At 40.1% G+C, this 17,238-nt stretch overlaps 2 protein-coding genes across 2 annotated transcripts; both read right to left on the bottom strand.

Annotated features, from left to right (window-relative positions):
- Nucleotides 1-59: 59 nt before the first annotated feature.
- Nucleotides 60-770, bottom strand: MELLADRAFT_66476 (uncharacterized protein; the record flags this gene model as incomplete). Its single annotated transcript, XM_007414397.1, has 1 exon — nucleotides 60-770. One exon carries the CDS (start codon nucleotides 768-770, stop codon nucleotides 60-62), a length of 711 nt encoding a protein of 236 aa, XP_007414459.1.
- Nucleotides 771-12,096: 11,326 nt separating this feature from the next.
- Nucleotides 12,097-13,039, bottom strand: MELLADRAFT_53440 (uncharacterized protein; the record flags this gene model as incomplete). The annotated part of the gene is made up of 6 exons (XM_007414396.1): nucleotides 12,097-12,250; nucleotides 12,340-12,457; nucleotides 12,538-12,614; nucleotides 12,703-12,786; nucleotides 12,866-12,933; nucleotides 13,019-13,039. 6 exons carry the CDS (start codon nucleotides 13,037-13,039, stop codon nucleotides 12,097-12,099), a joined length of 522 nt encoding a protein of 173 aa, XP_007414458.1.
- Nucleotides 13,040-17,238: the final 4,199 nt, after the last annotated feature.

The following is a 17,238-nucleotide window of genomic DNA, read 5'->3' as shown; positions in this document are numbered from 1 at the left end:
TGGTGAGTGTTGAGGGTTAGATAAGAAAGGAAAAAAACTAATCCAATCCAATTGTCAGTTCAAGAAGCTCTGATGAAGAGAGAAAAAGATGAACTCAACTTGTGAGATAATGAATGACGATGATGATGACCTCTACGACCTTTTGTTTGAGAAGAAGTATTAGTAGGCGATTTAAAATTAAATGAACTAGAACTACTTGGGGTCTGATCTGCATTCGATGAATTTAAAGAACCTTGATCTTGGTTTGGGATTTCAATCACTTGAGTAGGAGTAAGAGGTGAATGAATCTTATGATGATGATGATGATTCAAAAACGATTCTTGACCTGGTCTTGGAAAGAAAACCGATAAGTTACGTGAATGAACTCTTGAATGTCTTCTTTGATGTTGTTTGTCTTGTGGTGATTGGTTTGGAAAATTAAAATCGAGATTCGAATCTGATTGTAAGGGTAAGAAGATATCATCTGATTCATTGGTGTTAGGAACTTTTAGGGATGTAGGTGAATCTGATGATGATTTGATTTTGATAGGATTTGATGAAGATGAAGATGAAGAAGTAGTTGAAGAGATTGAAGAAGAAGAAGATGATGAGGTGATCAGTGATACTTCATGATCTGGTCTGATGTTAGCACCAATCAAGTTTAATGGAGTAGGAGGAGTAGGAGTAGGAGTAGTAGTAGTAGATGATGGATGATGATTGATGACAGCTGAGATTCTTTTGATAGATGAATCTGAGTTTGAATGTTGATGTTGATTGTTGGATTGGTTCATGTTGTTGTTGTTGTTGTTTTGGAGTTAGATCGATTTGAAGTGATGAAAGCTAGACTAATAAGATTTTATTGGAATGTTCTTTTTCAGTAAAACCTTTTAAAAAGTTGATGATGGTCTACTTGATGAACTTTTTAAGAATTTATCAGAATCAATCAATTTCCAAATCAAACAGTAGTAGTGATCGTACTCTTTCTCTAACTCAATCTCAATTTGATATTTCGAAATTCAACTCATCACCTCTGCGGTTCTCCTTTCAATTTCAATTCTAATTCTATCATCTCAACTACATTTATACTGTATGTAGTTTTCATACAAAATAACGTACTTCTTCTCTTTTTCCCAGCCAAGAGAAAAGCCTTGGAAAGTTGAAACTTCGGAAAATTTAAAATACTGCATGCCAGTACAATTTAAAAAACGAGCACATGCCAGTCCCGGTACACGCAGCCCGACGCAGCGGTTGCTACAACTGAGTTCTCATCTGTATATTTATGACACAAGAGCATTCAGTACATAACAAAACATTCAGGATTGAATACATACCTTACCAGACCAATACTTTGTCTGTACATATTCATATGACCTTATCATATCCACCAATACTTCTATCTCTCCTCCTATTCCCCCACTCAATCATTCATGGGATTAGGGCTATGACCCAGCCACAAAGCTTCAGGGCTGGCCCCAGATAATAAAAAAACAATTAGGCTGATCAAGGCAGGCCCTGAATTTTGGGACTTGGGGCTAAGCAGGGCTATGCTCAAATCAAAGCACAACATAGGGCTGGACAAGGGAGTTTTTTTTGGCTTGTATTACAATTCTACATGTATAATATAGTCTTCAAACAAGACTTTGATTCTAGATGTACAGGAATCTCATCATAGTATCAAAGTTCATAAAGAATGTTTCATTTGGAAATCCACTCTCTTTTTGGTGATATCACCAGGGGGGAGATTATTAGAGTCTCAAAGTTATACTGACATGTTTGTCCACCGGGAAGCTTTTTGTTACAAAGCACAATGGGTGTGTTGGGATCATCTTGAGTAGAAAGACAGCTGTTGACAAAACAACCGGCCTTGGCTCCACAGACATTTTTCATTATACCATTGTTTTCTTCTTGGGCGAAATATTGCCAAACCCATGAAGATCGACCAGTCATGGTGATTTCCATAGCAACTTCTGAGATTGAGTCAGATGGTGCAATACTGTTTGCAGGAGTGCTGGACATTGAATTAGCAGCTGATGAACAGAGGACTTGAGTCAATAAGCAGGTGGTGGGGTATTGGGCATCTTATAGTTGTAGGTAACGCATTATTTACTGATGGGAATGTTATGTTTGATAGGCTGTGTAACAGGAAATGTTTGTAATGTCGGACCAGGTTTTGATTTGTTATATCATCATCAGGATGATTGACATCATCTTGTGTTGACCGATATTACCATTTCTAGTTTACCACATCCTATCAATTTCTCTTTTCAAAAATCTCTTCATCATCAAAGAAGTGTTTTCATTTAGTTATTATCAATTTCAAAACTCTTGAAATAGTGGTAAACAGGTAATGTCTAGCAATGTCCCAAGCTATGACATTGCTGCAAGGATTACATCCAAATTGGCAGATATTGAGACGAGTTATCAAGATGCAGGTGGTTCCTCCAATATATCAATGGGGGAAATCCAAAGCCAATTTGTTGAAGTCTTACCGTTCCATTCAAAGAATTGGTATAGACACTGGTGCAATTTTGCAATTATATTGGTCAAAATGGACAAAGATGCAGGAAGGCCGATATTCAAAAACGTCCTTCCTATTCCAACTGGTACTCCAAGATCGAATAACACCAAAGTTTTCATTTTTGACCCAGCGGAGAATCCCATTTACCCTCCTGACCTTTCACGGCCTGTATCTCCAACATCTAGAGAGCTCCCTTTTTCCGGTTCATCTACTTCTGGTGGACAAGAATCAGGAGCATCTGCTGCTCCTATTGTACCTTTGAATGTACCTCCGATTTTGTCAAGTGACAAAAGAATTGCTGCCTTATCTAACCAAAACAAAGATAATCAAACCCAACTCAATTCTTTACTCTCATTACATGAATCTAATGAGAAGGGAAAACAGAAAAGACATCACAAGAGGAAAGACAATTCATCCAACTCATCCTCTTCCAATTCTTTGACTAAGTCTGAGAAGAATGCTAAAAAATATGCCTTTATCTTGAAAAAGAAAGTGGTCAATGTTCCTACAGGAAATTTTACCCCGGGTGCATTACTATTTGCTGCTGATGTTAAAGGATATGATAATAGTATTGCTCAAGCTGTCAAATACTTCAACAATTTAGCAAAACCTCCAGATTTTCCGGATGTGCTTACAAAAGATCTTCTACTGGGAAAGTTTATCAACGTTTGACAGATCAAAGGCAAACTCCTCAACCCAAAAAAAGGTGATGTGTCCTACACAGCTTCTGGAAAAGAAAAACGTTTGGAAATATTGAAGAATCTTACTCTGGAAATCATTGATCTGGCAGAATGGCTGTACTATTTTGGTATACTCAAGAAAGCAATCAAAGCAGCTTTCCCAGATTGCAAACCCTTTATTTCAGAGTATGGTAAATATATAAAGTCTCGGTTCTGGTCAGCAGGTGTCATGGCACAATGGAGAAACATCGCTGGTTATGACGCTGCTTTTCAAAGTCAAGTGGCAAACCAGAAGTACATCTGTTTTGCGGATTGGGATCACAAGGATTGTGAAGTCCTCAAGACACAATTATTTGGAAGTGCTTATTCACAGCATAGCTTTGGTCCTGCTGTTCCTTTCCATCCTGTTGCTTCTAGTTAGTATTTTCTTTATAGTTTGAAGGAAGGTTTAAGTTCTAATGTGGTCTTTCTAGCTTCCTCTGCGTGTTTGTTTAATCAAAACGTGTCAAGGCAGCAATCTAGTTTTGTACCAAGCACTTCAGCACAAAGATCTTTTGATCCTGATAAGTACCATTCTTGGTTTAAACACCATGAGAAATATCCGATTGAAGATGCTGCAAAGACTCCTAAATCCAATGAACAATTTTGTTTCAGTTGGAACAAAACAGGAGTCTGTGCCATTGGTCCTTCATGCAAGCGCCTTCACTTTTGCATAGGTTTTACTTATCATTTTCCCTGTTATAAAGTAGGTTGTGTTAGTATTGTTACTAATTTTTGAATAGGAATTACAGAACGTCCTGGGATGTCATGCAAAACATTTTGGACGTGATCACTCCTGAAGAATACTCTTCAGAAAAATACTTACGCGGTTACCAATGGGACGGATCTTCTCCAAAGGGTTTTTCTGCGGCAATTGAATTGAGTCTTACGGCAGAACCTTTTCCAGATGTGCCTTCAGTCAAAGATGACCCAGATGCTGCGTTCAACCTCAAGCAATACAATTATCTTTTCAAAATCAAAACCCCATATAATATTGATAAAATAGAAGACTTATTGAAAACTCATCCTAATCAACCATTTGTGTGTTCTGTAATCAAAGGTCTTAAAGAAGGTTTTTGGCCGTCTTTGTCCATTCCTTCCTCAGATATTATTGACGTTCCAAATCACCAGACGTGTTTTGACAATCAACAACTGTTAGAGGATCAATGTGAGGAGGAAATCAGTAAGGAAAGGTATTCAGAAGAATTTTCTATGCTACTTCCTGGAATGCGGGTGATCTCTTTGTTAATGACATCTAAAAAAGATTTGAAGAAGATGAGGGTTTGTTCTAATATGAGTTTTGGCTGTCCGTCTCCTAACAATTTGGTGACAAGAACAAGATTTGGGTTTCTTATGATTCTTTGAAGTCATTTGCGCCGTATTTAATGGAAGTCAAGAGAAAGAAGGGTAAAGTGATAGTGTACAAATCAGATGTTGAGGGAGATTTTAGAACACTTCCAGCCCATCCTCAATACCAAGTTTGACAAATCCTTAGGATCAGAAGAAACGGTAAACTCAGAGTCAACCATAATCTTACATTTGGTTCAGCTGCTTCTCCCCATCTTTGGTGTGGTTTCTTCTTGTTAATCCTTTGGATTCTCCAAGAAATTTTTACCATTCATTACTTAAACAGTATGATGAATGATATTTGGTCGGTGGCCAATGCTAAAGACTTTATAACTTTCAAAGAACATAGAATTCCGGGTCCTCAAGCTAAACTCCTCATGGTGTTTGATATCCTTGGTGTGCCTTGGGTTTGGAAGAAGCAAGTCTTTGGTCCTGCGTTAGAAGTGATTGAGCATTTATTTGGAACCTGATAAGAAGACATTAATGAACGAGGCCATGAAGAAATTAGTGGCAACTCCTAATCATTCACTTAGAGATTGGCAATCAATGCAAGGGTGGATTTCATGGGTATTTAATTCTATGCCATGGGAAGATTTGCGTTGCGGAGTTTGTATGAAAAAACAGCGGGTAAAATTGAACGTTTTTCTCATATCCATCTCAATAAAGAGAATCAGGATGATCTTAGGTGGTTGATTAATTACTTCAAAAATAGCAATGGTGTCCTGATTCTGAAGTTGGCAAAATGGTCGGTGTTTCAGGCTGATTCTTCTTACTTTTGCAATGCATGTCAGTTTGGAATTGGGGTTTGGGAACCCAGAATGAAATTAGCATTTTGCTTGCCTCTTCCACCTCCAATGCGTAACATCTTTTGGGCGGAACTGTTGGCCTTTATGGCGGCAATTGACCTGGGCAATGATGCTTGTTCTAAAAGAATATATGTGCATACTGACAATAAATTGGTTTTTCATTTATTCAACTCTCATCAACCTAATCAACTTGTCCGGCCTTTATTTTGTCATGTGGTTAAACGTTTGGTCGCGTCTGAAGCAGAAGTAAAAGTTGCTCATATACCTGGTCTTCAGAATTTTTGTGCTGATTTACTGTTGCAAAACCATATCATCAAAGTAAAAAGAGATTATACTCCTGTGCTAACTTCTCTCCTTGACATTGACTCTAATTCATTATCCGGTGGGACTGAAGTCAATCTCGACTATTTCAAAGGTTCATCTTTACATTGGCATCATCAGTCATGAGCAAGATCTCTGAAGTTAGTATGGTAGAGCAAATCAAGGCACTTTTGGTCATTAATTGTCAATCTACTGTCAATATTTTGACTGTTCAGAAATATGAAGCTGGTTTTAAGAGTTTCTTTTGTTTTTGTTCTCAGTTTGGTTATCTTTTTGATCCGGATGCTGAAACTCTGTGTGATTACATTTCTTATACAAGTACAAAGATTTCTCCTTGGTCTGTGCGAGTTTATTTAGTTGGCATTTCATTTACTTTCAGTTTAAAATATCCAAAAATTATGTGTGATTCAAGAGCAAAGGTGGTAAGAGATACTATGAAGGGTTGCATAAAAATTTATTCAAAACTGGTGGTTCAAAAGTCTCCATTATTGCTTTCTCATCTTCACTTTGCAATTTCTCAAATGGGTGCTACACACGATGATTGTCTCTTCTTAGCTATTCTATGTGTGGGATTTGCAGGTTTGCATCGGCCTGGTGAACTTACAATTCCGGATTCTCAAAAAGTATTCGACTCCGGAGAAATCATTCTTCGCAATTCATTTCGTTTATCTCACTGTAGAAAATACATCCAATACTTGCTTCCCTATTATAAAGGTGACACAGGGTTTTTTGGCACTCCAGTGGTAATTCAGTATTTTGAAAATTGTTCTGCATGTCCTATTAAGATTATGTTATCTTATCTAGATTCTAGGGATTTTTGTTTTTTGTCATGTCATCAATTATTCATAACTTCAAAAGGTGTTTCTCCCAAGCGGTCATGGTTCTTATCCCGGTTTCATAAATTATTTGATAAAGAATTTTCTGGTCACTCTCTTTGTTTGGGTGGTGCAACTTCATTAGCTCAGTCTGGGGCGACAATGGATTATATTCAGTCAGCCGGACGTTGGAGTTCTGAAGAATTTTGAATTTATGTCCGTGGTCACGTTGCTTTGCAACTTCCAGAATCTCAAAACCATGTGATTGGAAATTCTTCCCACATTGGTGCTTCTGTCTGTTTTTCTTAAAGATGTAAGATTGGGTTTCTCTTTTGAAGTCTATCCTTTTTCTTTACAAATATATTAAAGTAAAGAAAGAATAGTGGTTAGAGTTGGAAATGTCATTTCTTTTGGTTTTAACTTATCTAGAAAACTTGTTACTAACTCTGTTTGATTCTGTTTGGCCAATTTTTCATTTTAATATTCTATCCTCCCTTCTTCACCACTCTTAGGCCTACGCACTTTTCATAGGGGGGTCGGAGAGGGTGTGTTGTTTGGAGTGACGGTATTATTATTCCCTTTGGGGAAAATTGGCTCAGATCTTTCTGAGTTGTGTTCTTTGTGATTTTCGTAAGTTGCCATAAGTGACATTTCAATCAATTGAAACTTCAAATAAACCAAATGGTGGTAGAATGAAAATAACATCAAATTAATCATTAATCCATCAATTGAGGGTGAAAAACAATATCAATGTAATTGATCAAGTTGAAAATTAAACTTACAAGATAACCAATGTACTATTCAATTTTAGATAAGAGATAAGGTGGTGTTTGGATGGGTTAAGCCTTAAGGTGAGGTCTTTCTGCCAAATCTGGATATTGATGTGCAGTGGGGAAAGGGTGGGGAGACTGGGAATTCCAGGCAGCTGAGGTGCCCCCGGGGCTTTTGCAACTATCATCCTATCATCAAGTTAGGTTTCAGTGTCCCAGGGCACATACTGTCTAGCTTGATGATAGCATTGGGCAAAGTTTGCTGGGCAGGCTTGGGGTCGGGTCACAGCACTACATGGGATGCTTGTATGACATGATCCTTACAGTACCTACCAAGTTTGTTTCACATCACCCCATTAGCCAATCAATCCTGGAATTTACTCAGCCACATAAGCCTCTGAACTGTAGAGCGGGACAAAGGCTAGTTGGATAGCGTTAGTTCTAATCTACCGAAACAATTGAGAAATGTGACTATTGCATAAAAGAGAAATGTGTGTTCTAACCTAGTTGGCTAGCGTTAGTTCTAATCTACCAAAACAATTGAGAAATGTGACAAGAGAAGAGAACACAAGATTGACAAAGACACAGGAACTTTTATACAAAAACAAGTGCGACAAGGCATTTAGAAGATGACAAATTAGGAACAAAGAAAACCTAGTTGTTATCACAACTTCACAAACATTCCGACTGGTCCACCACAACACTCCTGAAACTTCCAACCGGTCTAAACCTATAATGGGTGAGACTAGGTGTTAGTCTAGGCATTTACTATGCCAAGCCAGTCAGAGCCGTAGCATGAACCTCAATGGTAAGTTAGACCTCCAATACTCTGATGGGCAGAGAATCAACTGCTTCATGGAATCCAAGAGCCTCATTTGTCTTACACAAATATGATTATGGATCTTTTCCACAAAATGTCCAGAACTTTCCCAGAACATTAATTTGGCTGTGTTCTGGAGTCCTGGACTTGTGTGAAAAAACAGAACATGTTTGAATGCCCTTTTGCCCAGGGTGCTGTGGAAAAGTTCCTGAATTAATTTTGTGTAGTACTATAATTGTAGGTTGAGGCATGAGTTTGACACAGTACTGCAGTGATGTGTGATATGAATGACTGCCTGACAGGTCAGACAGTCACCAGCCCAGATTGAGAATTTGTGTCACCTTGGACTCTCTCATCACCAGGCTGAGCACTGCATTAAGCATCACTGTGGTCCATCAACATCCTCTCAACATCAAATATTGTTCAACTGCATCCAGATTCCAATGTATAGTGATCTGACTTATAATGTGAGGTAGGATCACAATCCAGTTTGTAAACTAAACTCTTGAAAGAGCGCAAGAAGATTTATGATGTTCATATGTTTCTTGTTTTCTAAAAGGAAAGAAAGAGATGATTTATTATCACAAAATGATTTGATACCAAACAGGCAATCAAAATAAGGCAACACAAAAGACATAAGTATATACAAAATAATTGTACACAAAGGAGAATTCTCCCAAATCATCCTACCTGTTGCATAAGACTGTTTGTGTTATGTGCCAAAAATACTCAAGGTAAATTATGTTATGTACTTCCCAAAGCAACAAAAACCTGACATTCAGACAGAAGTTATACATATAAGCATGGAAAAGTAAGAACATTGAGCAAAAAGAATCTTCTTGATTTGTTTAGATGGATAGATGAAGGGTGGGATGGATGACTGGCGGATGAATTGGGTCCAGTGCCATCTCCTTCGAATGGGGACAGTCTGTGAATGCCATGATGGAAGCAATGTTGAGTTTACAAAGTTCAGCCAAAAAGGGGATATGATAGATATAGAGTTCCAACTCTATGTCTGTGTGACATGTGGGGAATGAACACCGCTCTCTGCTTTGGTGAGCCTCTCAGATTCCATGGATCCCCTGGTGCTCTCCTGATGGGAGGAAATACATTATAAGTATTTGTGAATTATTCAGGATTCAGCTTGAGAGAAATATCCCACTTCAACCCAAACAAATCTTCAAAAGTGCAAAAACCTCCCCACATCCAAAGCCTTCACTTATGGGAAGGAAAAAATCTGCATTCATCATATAAGTTGGCTTGTGTTTCATTAATTAATCATTAAAAATTCCCTAACCAATTTTAAAGCTCATTTGTTAACATGCAAAACAGAAACCATACTTTGTCCTCTTTAATCTTCATCATTACTTCCAGCATGCTGCTCTGTGGTTTAGTTGACCAGTTATCTATATTAGCAGTACACAAACATCTCAACCCCACCTCAAAAACCCATCAAAAAATCCATGGCAACCCAATTGATTTTGAGCTTTTAGCGCTAAAAAATCCAAAAACCATTGGGTTGCCATGGGTTTTATTAGGTTGGGTTGAGATGTTTGTGTATCACTATGAGACCATCAAACACATGATACTTCAATGTTGAGCCAACATATTTCATTTTTCTGCAAAGTTCTTGGACAGGACTTCAGATGTATATGTCATCACAGGATGTTTTTCAGTGATGCAATACTTGGTGAACTCTTTAACTGAATGTGGTGAAATATTTGGACACTGTGTGACAGTATGTATGGGTTTTGATTCCAGAAAGGGGATTATTCATTATCATGGACCAAAAGAACATATGAGATATCTGTGTTGGAGTATTTGGATCTACTTGAATGCTGAATCATTCTTGGAACACTTGAAAACTTCAGGTGAAACTTGGCATCTGGTAATTTACACAAGAACCTTTGGGTCCTGTAAGACTTGCTCTTCCCACATACTGTGATCTGCTGAGTATTTACTGTGTCAAGCTATGAGAGGAGGACAACAATGGAATTGACTCTATACTCATCCAATAAACATCAAGTACTTGGTGTGGCATGTGAGATTGGAGGTACATTGAGAGCATTGCCACAAGTGCCAGGTAGGTGTGGAAAAACATCATTTGTTTAATGTTCCAACAGGGCTATGTGAATCAATGTTTTTACTCACACAGGATGCATTTTTCATTCTCTGTTTATATGCTACATGAAGCAATCCCAGAAAGAGATTTGTGAGGCCACTTTTAATGTCATTTGTGTCACTTTTGATCTGTTTAATTAGTCATACATTATTGAAGTCCAAATGGCATCATCCTTCCCTATTGGAGCCCATCTTCCCGACCCTTGACATCTTTGAACATCAATTAACCAACCAGTTGGGTGTGCAGGAATTCAAGATGCATGTCATGGGTAGCAGCCATAGGTTTTCTCTCACATAGATAGCAACTGACAGGCTGGTAATGCCTTCCAATTCAGGCTGGTTTACTTAGGCTTGACAACAATGCTTTATAAAGATCTTGGGCCAGGCTGCATGGGCTACAATGGTAGAGATACTTGGGTGTACCAATAGCTACCCAGTGAGGGTGGGATTGGGAAGGCATACATCCATGTGTTTTCTCCATTTACACTGGGATTTTGTTCTGTGAATATTTGGAATACCCACCAAACTCTGGTTTGATTAATCTTTCAAGTGTTAATGAAATATTGTTCAAGATATTTCATACCAAAAAAAATGATGGAGTTGAGATGAATTGAAAACAGTGTAAATTTATAGTTGATGGTATTTTCCAAACCAAGAAACCTTGGAGGAATTCCTGTACATTCAACTTGTGAAAGTTCTGGTTGGAAGGATGTGAGATGCAAGGTTTCATTGGAACTGAATACCAATCCCACATGTTTGAAAACATCCAGTTTGATGGAGTCTCACTGACAGTGAACCATGTCAAAGCTCTTTGAATTTCAGCCATTGCCTCAATCCACAGATCAGGCTTGATACTTTGCATTCTGAGCATGTGATGCCTATTTTTAAGATGCTCAAACCAATGGATTTCCATATCAAGACTTTCTTTGCCAAACATTTGATTATCACTGTTTTTCATTGTTGGATCATTTTATTTGGCTCATCATTCAAAGCTCTGGCTTGAAACTTGTTACTTTGACCATCCACATCCAGGATTATTTCAAGAATATTATTGTAGGAAGCAAGATGGTTTGTTTTTCTTCAAATCCTACAAGTACTCTAAACCATTTACTCTTTTGGCCATTTGGATTTCCTTGTTTCAATGGCTTGGGAACCCTTTTGAGGATGATGTCAAGGGTAATGGAGATTAAAAGACACCTATACTAAGATGTTCACTTCCCAGGCCTCTTCCTGGGAAATTATGATAATAACTAAAACAATATCATCGGACCATATACCATCTATACCTTGTCTGTATGGCTTGCACTGTTTTACAAGAAATTGCAGCACAGAGAAAATGATTCAAGCAAGAAAAGTCCATGGATGCTTTGATGGTACATAATTGAGCCACTTGAGAACAGATTGGATTTTGTAAGATGAAGATTTGCTAATTCAAGGTGTGGACAAGGATACTCGGCAATTGGTCAGGATTTCTCAAACAGATGTCACAGATTCAAGCGCACATCAGACAAGATGCTGGTTGATTGACCTACAGCTTGCTCACGCCTGTAATAACATATAGGATTCATTGTGTCAGTACATCAAACCCAGAGCTTGAAGTTAGATCCAGTCAGATCCAGTAGCTATCCAAGGAATCCTCAGGCCTCCAAGATTGAGGTGTTGAAGATCGATCCAACTCAGCCCTTGTTTACATAACCCTTGTCAAATAAAAGCATTCATCGATTGATCAAGTAAAGCTAGCAGTATTAAAACGCGTAATTGCAGAAGGAATGAAAATCCTCCACCAATAATATATAAAAAAGAACCGAATAAACAAACAAATGATGTAATCGTGAATGATGTGAAAACAAGAGCAAGACGTAGTTTTCAAAGTGAGAACATCATTGACCGAACCATCCTCTAGAAAGTAAAAAGTTTCCACCACCACCAATATACAACCCGGAGAGCATTCTCAAGAAGCTTGCTATGAAACCAAACCCTGACATAAGAGGTAGACCAATCAAGTCTGCTTCGGATGAGAAGTTGTCCTCTTGTCTGCGTGTGATGAATATCAAATTAAAACAATTGGTTTGCATGAGCCCAAAGCATCTCAGATTGTGTTTGGTATCATTTCCAATACTCACTTGATAATTCTATATTTGCCATCAGTGTCATGGATAAGATGTAAACGGACGATCAAGCGAAGTCCTACACGTCCTACTTGTTGTGGAACACCTCGAGCACTCATGTGTTCAGTCAAATCTAGGGAATTAGTTGAGCGTTTAACAGATCAGTATGCAAGAAGGAGATCAAATCCGTGAGAATAGAGCAAGCATACATACCGATGGTAACTTGAGTTTTATCTTCGTTGAACATGACGGCGTGAAACTCGATTTTCTGGCCCGTTGATGTCATTCGACTGTGAGAAACATGAGGTAAGACAACACGGTCAAATCACTTGTGGTATGATATTGATGACTGAGATCGATGCAAGGTAAGAAACTTACAGTGCCTTGTAGATTCCCTTGATGCCCCCTCGGCCCGTGACCCTGAAAAAAGGGTGATATAACACCGCATCCTCGGTAAAGTATCTATTTTTTCCACAAGGTATAGATATCTGATATCATTCAGAAAGATTGCGATGAGTAGGATAGGGCTTGGAAAACTGACTTCTCGACATTCATACCCATGGTAGAAGCTTTGTTAGGCTCAGTCAAGGATCTGATGACATTTTCGACCTATTGCCAAGGTGTTGATTAGACTGTATCAGTTTCTTATCTTGAAGCTATGATGATGATGAGTATGGCTATAGACAAAACTAACATCTGTAACTGGGTTCTCCATAGCTAAATAGGCAAATAATCGAATGTGGATGTGAAGTGGTAGAGAGTGGGTTGGTTGGCTTGAACTTCATGCGGCTACTTTGTACGCTTATATAGTATGCTACGGTCTACCCTATTGGCGGTCGATGTGCTCGGTGATTGTGGATCGCTCTAGCAGCCTGAGCATCCAGCTAATTCGACGATTTGATGACCCGAGATTTTGCGAATCGATGGCATCTGAAAGTGATCAGGCGCACGGCCGGATGTGACCAGCATGAAATACGGTGATGATCTTCTAATGAATTGTTCTATGATACTCAAGCTATCAAAAGCTGCACAAAACGCAGAACACACGGATATCTCGATGACGGAGACGCAGGGTACTTGTGAATAACCAAATATTGAGGTAGTAGACACATATTTTTATGCTTGCGATATGTGTGTGCAGACCGTTCCTGGTCGATCAGGTTGATTGCAACATTTTATGTTCGCGTAGATCCGACTTTCGTACTTCCGCTGTTGACTATCACAATTTACAAAGTTCAAACCACCTGATAAATCCGCGCAAAAGTAGAAACGAGCCCTAGCGCCTTGCTTACTCAGCCACGCGCTCGCCTGTGGCAAACGTGACCTGAGTACGTCCCATTTCCATGGGTATACACGGACATGCAATCTCCTCGATCATCCGCGTTCAACTTTACCTCTTTACACTTGCTCATTGCTCAACGCCAATGCTTCTTACTGTGTTGACACCACCAGTTCCTTTGTTGTATTGAATTCCAGCTGCTCCCCTGCTCAAATGTTTCACAACAAACAAAACCCCAATGTAGTCCACCAACCCTGGGCCAGCAGCGGGCGTGTTGCGTGCCGCGCTGCTGGCGTGTTGCGGTTTTGACGGCCAGCACCGCACCGCAGCTCTAGCACTTTTGTTGCGGCCGCACCCGCGGCGCGACAGGACCCTGGAATTCTAAGTTTTTTTGGGACCGCAACAATTGCGGCTGCGTTGCGGTCCTGACCCGCAGACTGCGGGTGTTGCGGGGCTTTTTTTCTATGTAAGCTATGCCAAATTAGGCAAGGGCTTCACGCCGTTTCACGCTATATCCCTCATTCGTCGGACCAACGATCGGCTAATCCAAACTAGAAGGTCGACATGCAGGGGTTTGTTCGAGCCAGGATCCACGATGGGAACGACTGGAAGTATAAGGACAGGGTCAGTTCTGAGTTCTGTTCTCTTTTCCAAGAATCATTCCTCCCTTCATTTCAATCTCACATTGATTTTTCTCCTGATATCATTCCTTCCCTGTCTTAGACATATCATATCACCAACTTCGTATCACAGTTTTTTTTTTACTACACATCTACCTATCTTACAGTTTGAACTCCCTACCAGCGATCTTACAATCACAGGGGCAAAAATTGATGCTCACAACTATGTGAGCGTTGAAATTTTCCTGTTTTGTTCCCATTTGTTTCCAATTTGTTTCCCATTTGTTTCCCATTTGTTTACCATCTGTTTCCCTTTTCTTTCTGTTTGTCAGCTGATTACGTGATCATCAGGAACTGAGCAGACAAACTAAGCCTTCCTCAGCATTTATTCCTGAGCAAAGAAGTCTGAGGAAGGGCTGATCCATCTGCTCAGCCAATCCTGAGCGGCATTCCCTGGTTCAGTAAGCTCCAAGGGATGCCACCAATGTATAGCTTAGGGGCTGAGCTGAACTGAGTATTCCCTTAGCTAAGTCTCTGAAGTATCCCCCAGATGGATCACAGAGCGCCAAGCTTGCCTCAAGCTTGATGGCTCCGGAATGAAGCCTGAGGCCCGTCTGCTCATTCAACTGAGCTGCTCAGTTATTCCTCAGGGGCATCCCTGAGATCAGGAGGATCCGGAGGTTTTCACTGCTCATTGGATGAGGGGCTGCTCAGTTATTCCTCAGGGGCATCCCTGAGATCAGGAGGATCCGGAGGATTTCACTGCTCATTGGATGAGGGGCTGCTCAGTTATTCCTCAGGGGCATCCCTGAGATCAGGAGGATCCGGAGGATTTCACTGCTCATTGGATGAGGGCCTGCTCAGCTAGTCCTCAGGGGCATTCCTGGCCGGATCAGAAGGATCCAAAGGATGTCACTGAGTATTGGCTGAGGGGCTGCTCAGTTGATCTCAGCCCCTCAGTGTGAAAAACTTTATCTGGGGATATCACTGAGGATTAGCTGAGCAATGAGCAGATGGGATGACGCTTTTATCAGGCTTCATTCCTTAGCAAGGAAGTCTGAGAAAAGTCCGGCCCATCAGTGATCCAGTCAGGGGATGCTACTGAGTATTTGCTGAGCAGCTCAAATGGGACGCCCCTGGGCAGGCTTCTTCACTGAAAAATGAAGCCTCAGGAAGGTATAGTTCATGTGCTCATCTTCATTTTGAACAAATTGCTGAGTATTCAGTGCCTCATGAGCTGATCCTGAGTACTCATCGGGAATCAGTTATTGCTCATCCAAGATGGAAATGAGCCTTCTCAATAAATGTCAAGTAAAATATGAGAACCACAGGATGATCACCTGAACACAAACAAGATTGTGAATTGAATCAATCTGAAAGAAAATGAATCTTTTTTGGAGAATTCCAAAAAGTCTACAACGCTCACATGTATGTGAGTATCTATTTTGGCCCCTGTGAATGTCATCCGTTGGCTCAGAGACACCTAGCCGCTTGATTCAAACCAGACAACCGGTTAGCCGCCCTGGAATGTGTTGACCTTTGCCTGACTCTCGTCGACGTGTCAGTGTTGACTTTGAACCACCTGCAAAATCAAGTACCTCAAGATTGAAGTGCAAAGAACCAACCACTGAAGAAACAGAAGCCAATGACTCAGATACTTCAGTTCTTATTCAACCGGCCAAAAAGAAGCACCGGACCATTTCTGATTCCAACACATCGATTGTCAGTCTTTGACCATCCAGCAAGAAGAAGACTTCTTCTAAGTCTAACAAACCTCGGAAGACCAAGGAACAGGTGCCCAAATCGGATGATGTAAGTTTCTTTTCTTATTCCTCATAGCAATTAATCAAAAAAAACCTTAGCTGACCTTTCATCGTTTCAGCACATATCCTTGAATGTGACCAAGGCAATGCTACAGGCCGATTCTGACATTGAGGTGACTGGGGAAATCAAGAGGCCACCGCGCAAGGTAGATGGTGATGTTGAAATACGGCAACTGCGAGTGTATTATCGTCCACCAAAGCACGCTAAAAAGGATGTAAGTAACTCTAAATGTCTCTCTTATTTATGTAGTGCACTTTGATTATTCTTTTGCCAGAGTTTTAAGCTTCTCATTGTTTCTCTTTATTTATTTTTTTTTCAACCATAGGACAAGTCAAAGCCACCCCTATCTTACGCATGCCGGTTCTGCCCCAAAGACGAAAAAGACCCTGTCTGAGTCAGCTACAGCAACATGACTGATGCACTGCGAGTTCATCGTGATGGATCAACACAAATCGGCCAATCTGATAAAGGGTGTCCTGGTCGAGAAAAGGCTCGACAGGATCCCTCTCTCGCTGTCCCTCCCTCAGTTGCAGAGCATCGTGCAGCTGAAAGAAACAAGGACGGAACGACCCTCGATGCATTTGTAACAACTACCCCCGGCCACAAGTTCAACAATCTCACCTTCAACCAGCTAGCTTGCACGTGGCTTATCAGACATGCTCTCCCTTGGACCCGAGTCAAAGACCCGATTTTAAGAGCAATAGTCACTTACCATAGACGTGACACCAAGTTGTATGGTCGTAAATGGGTAGCCACGGAAGCAAAGAATATCAACAAATCTTTGAAAGAGAATGTTTTCAAAGGCCTCAAGGTAATGCCCTTTTTTATTACTATATTTCCCAGATCATCGATTACAATTATTGTATACTGAAATTTGCTATTGTTGTCTTTCAGAAACTTACCTCTTGTTTCAACCTAGTCCACAACGGGTGGACTAGCAAGGGAAACCGTCATGGTTTCATCGGTGCATCGGTTACTTACGTCGATGCCAATTGGACCTATCACGTACGACATGTTACTCTCAAGGTTGTTGCTTGGCATCACCATGGACCTTGGCTAGCAGAGCCTATCGTGAACTTATTAGTTAAGCACGATATCTTTCACAAGATAATTTTGATAGTCATCTTTTCATTCATCATCTAGAAAACAAATATACTGACACTGTGTTTCATTTGCTGTGTCTCACATCCT

This window comes from Melampsora larici-populina, assembly GCF_000204055.1.
Source record: "Melampsora larici-populina 98AG31 unplaced genomic scaffold MELLAscaffold_43, whole genome shotgun sequence".
NCBI lineage: Eukaryota > Fungi > Basidiomycota > Pucciniomycetes > Pucciniales > Melampsoraceae > Melampsora > Melampsora laricis-populina.
This window is presented reverse-complemented; position numbering and strand designations above follow the sequence as displayed.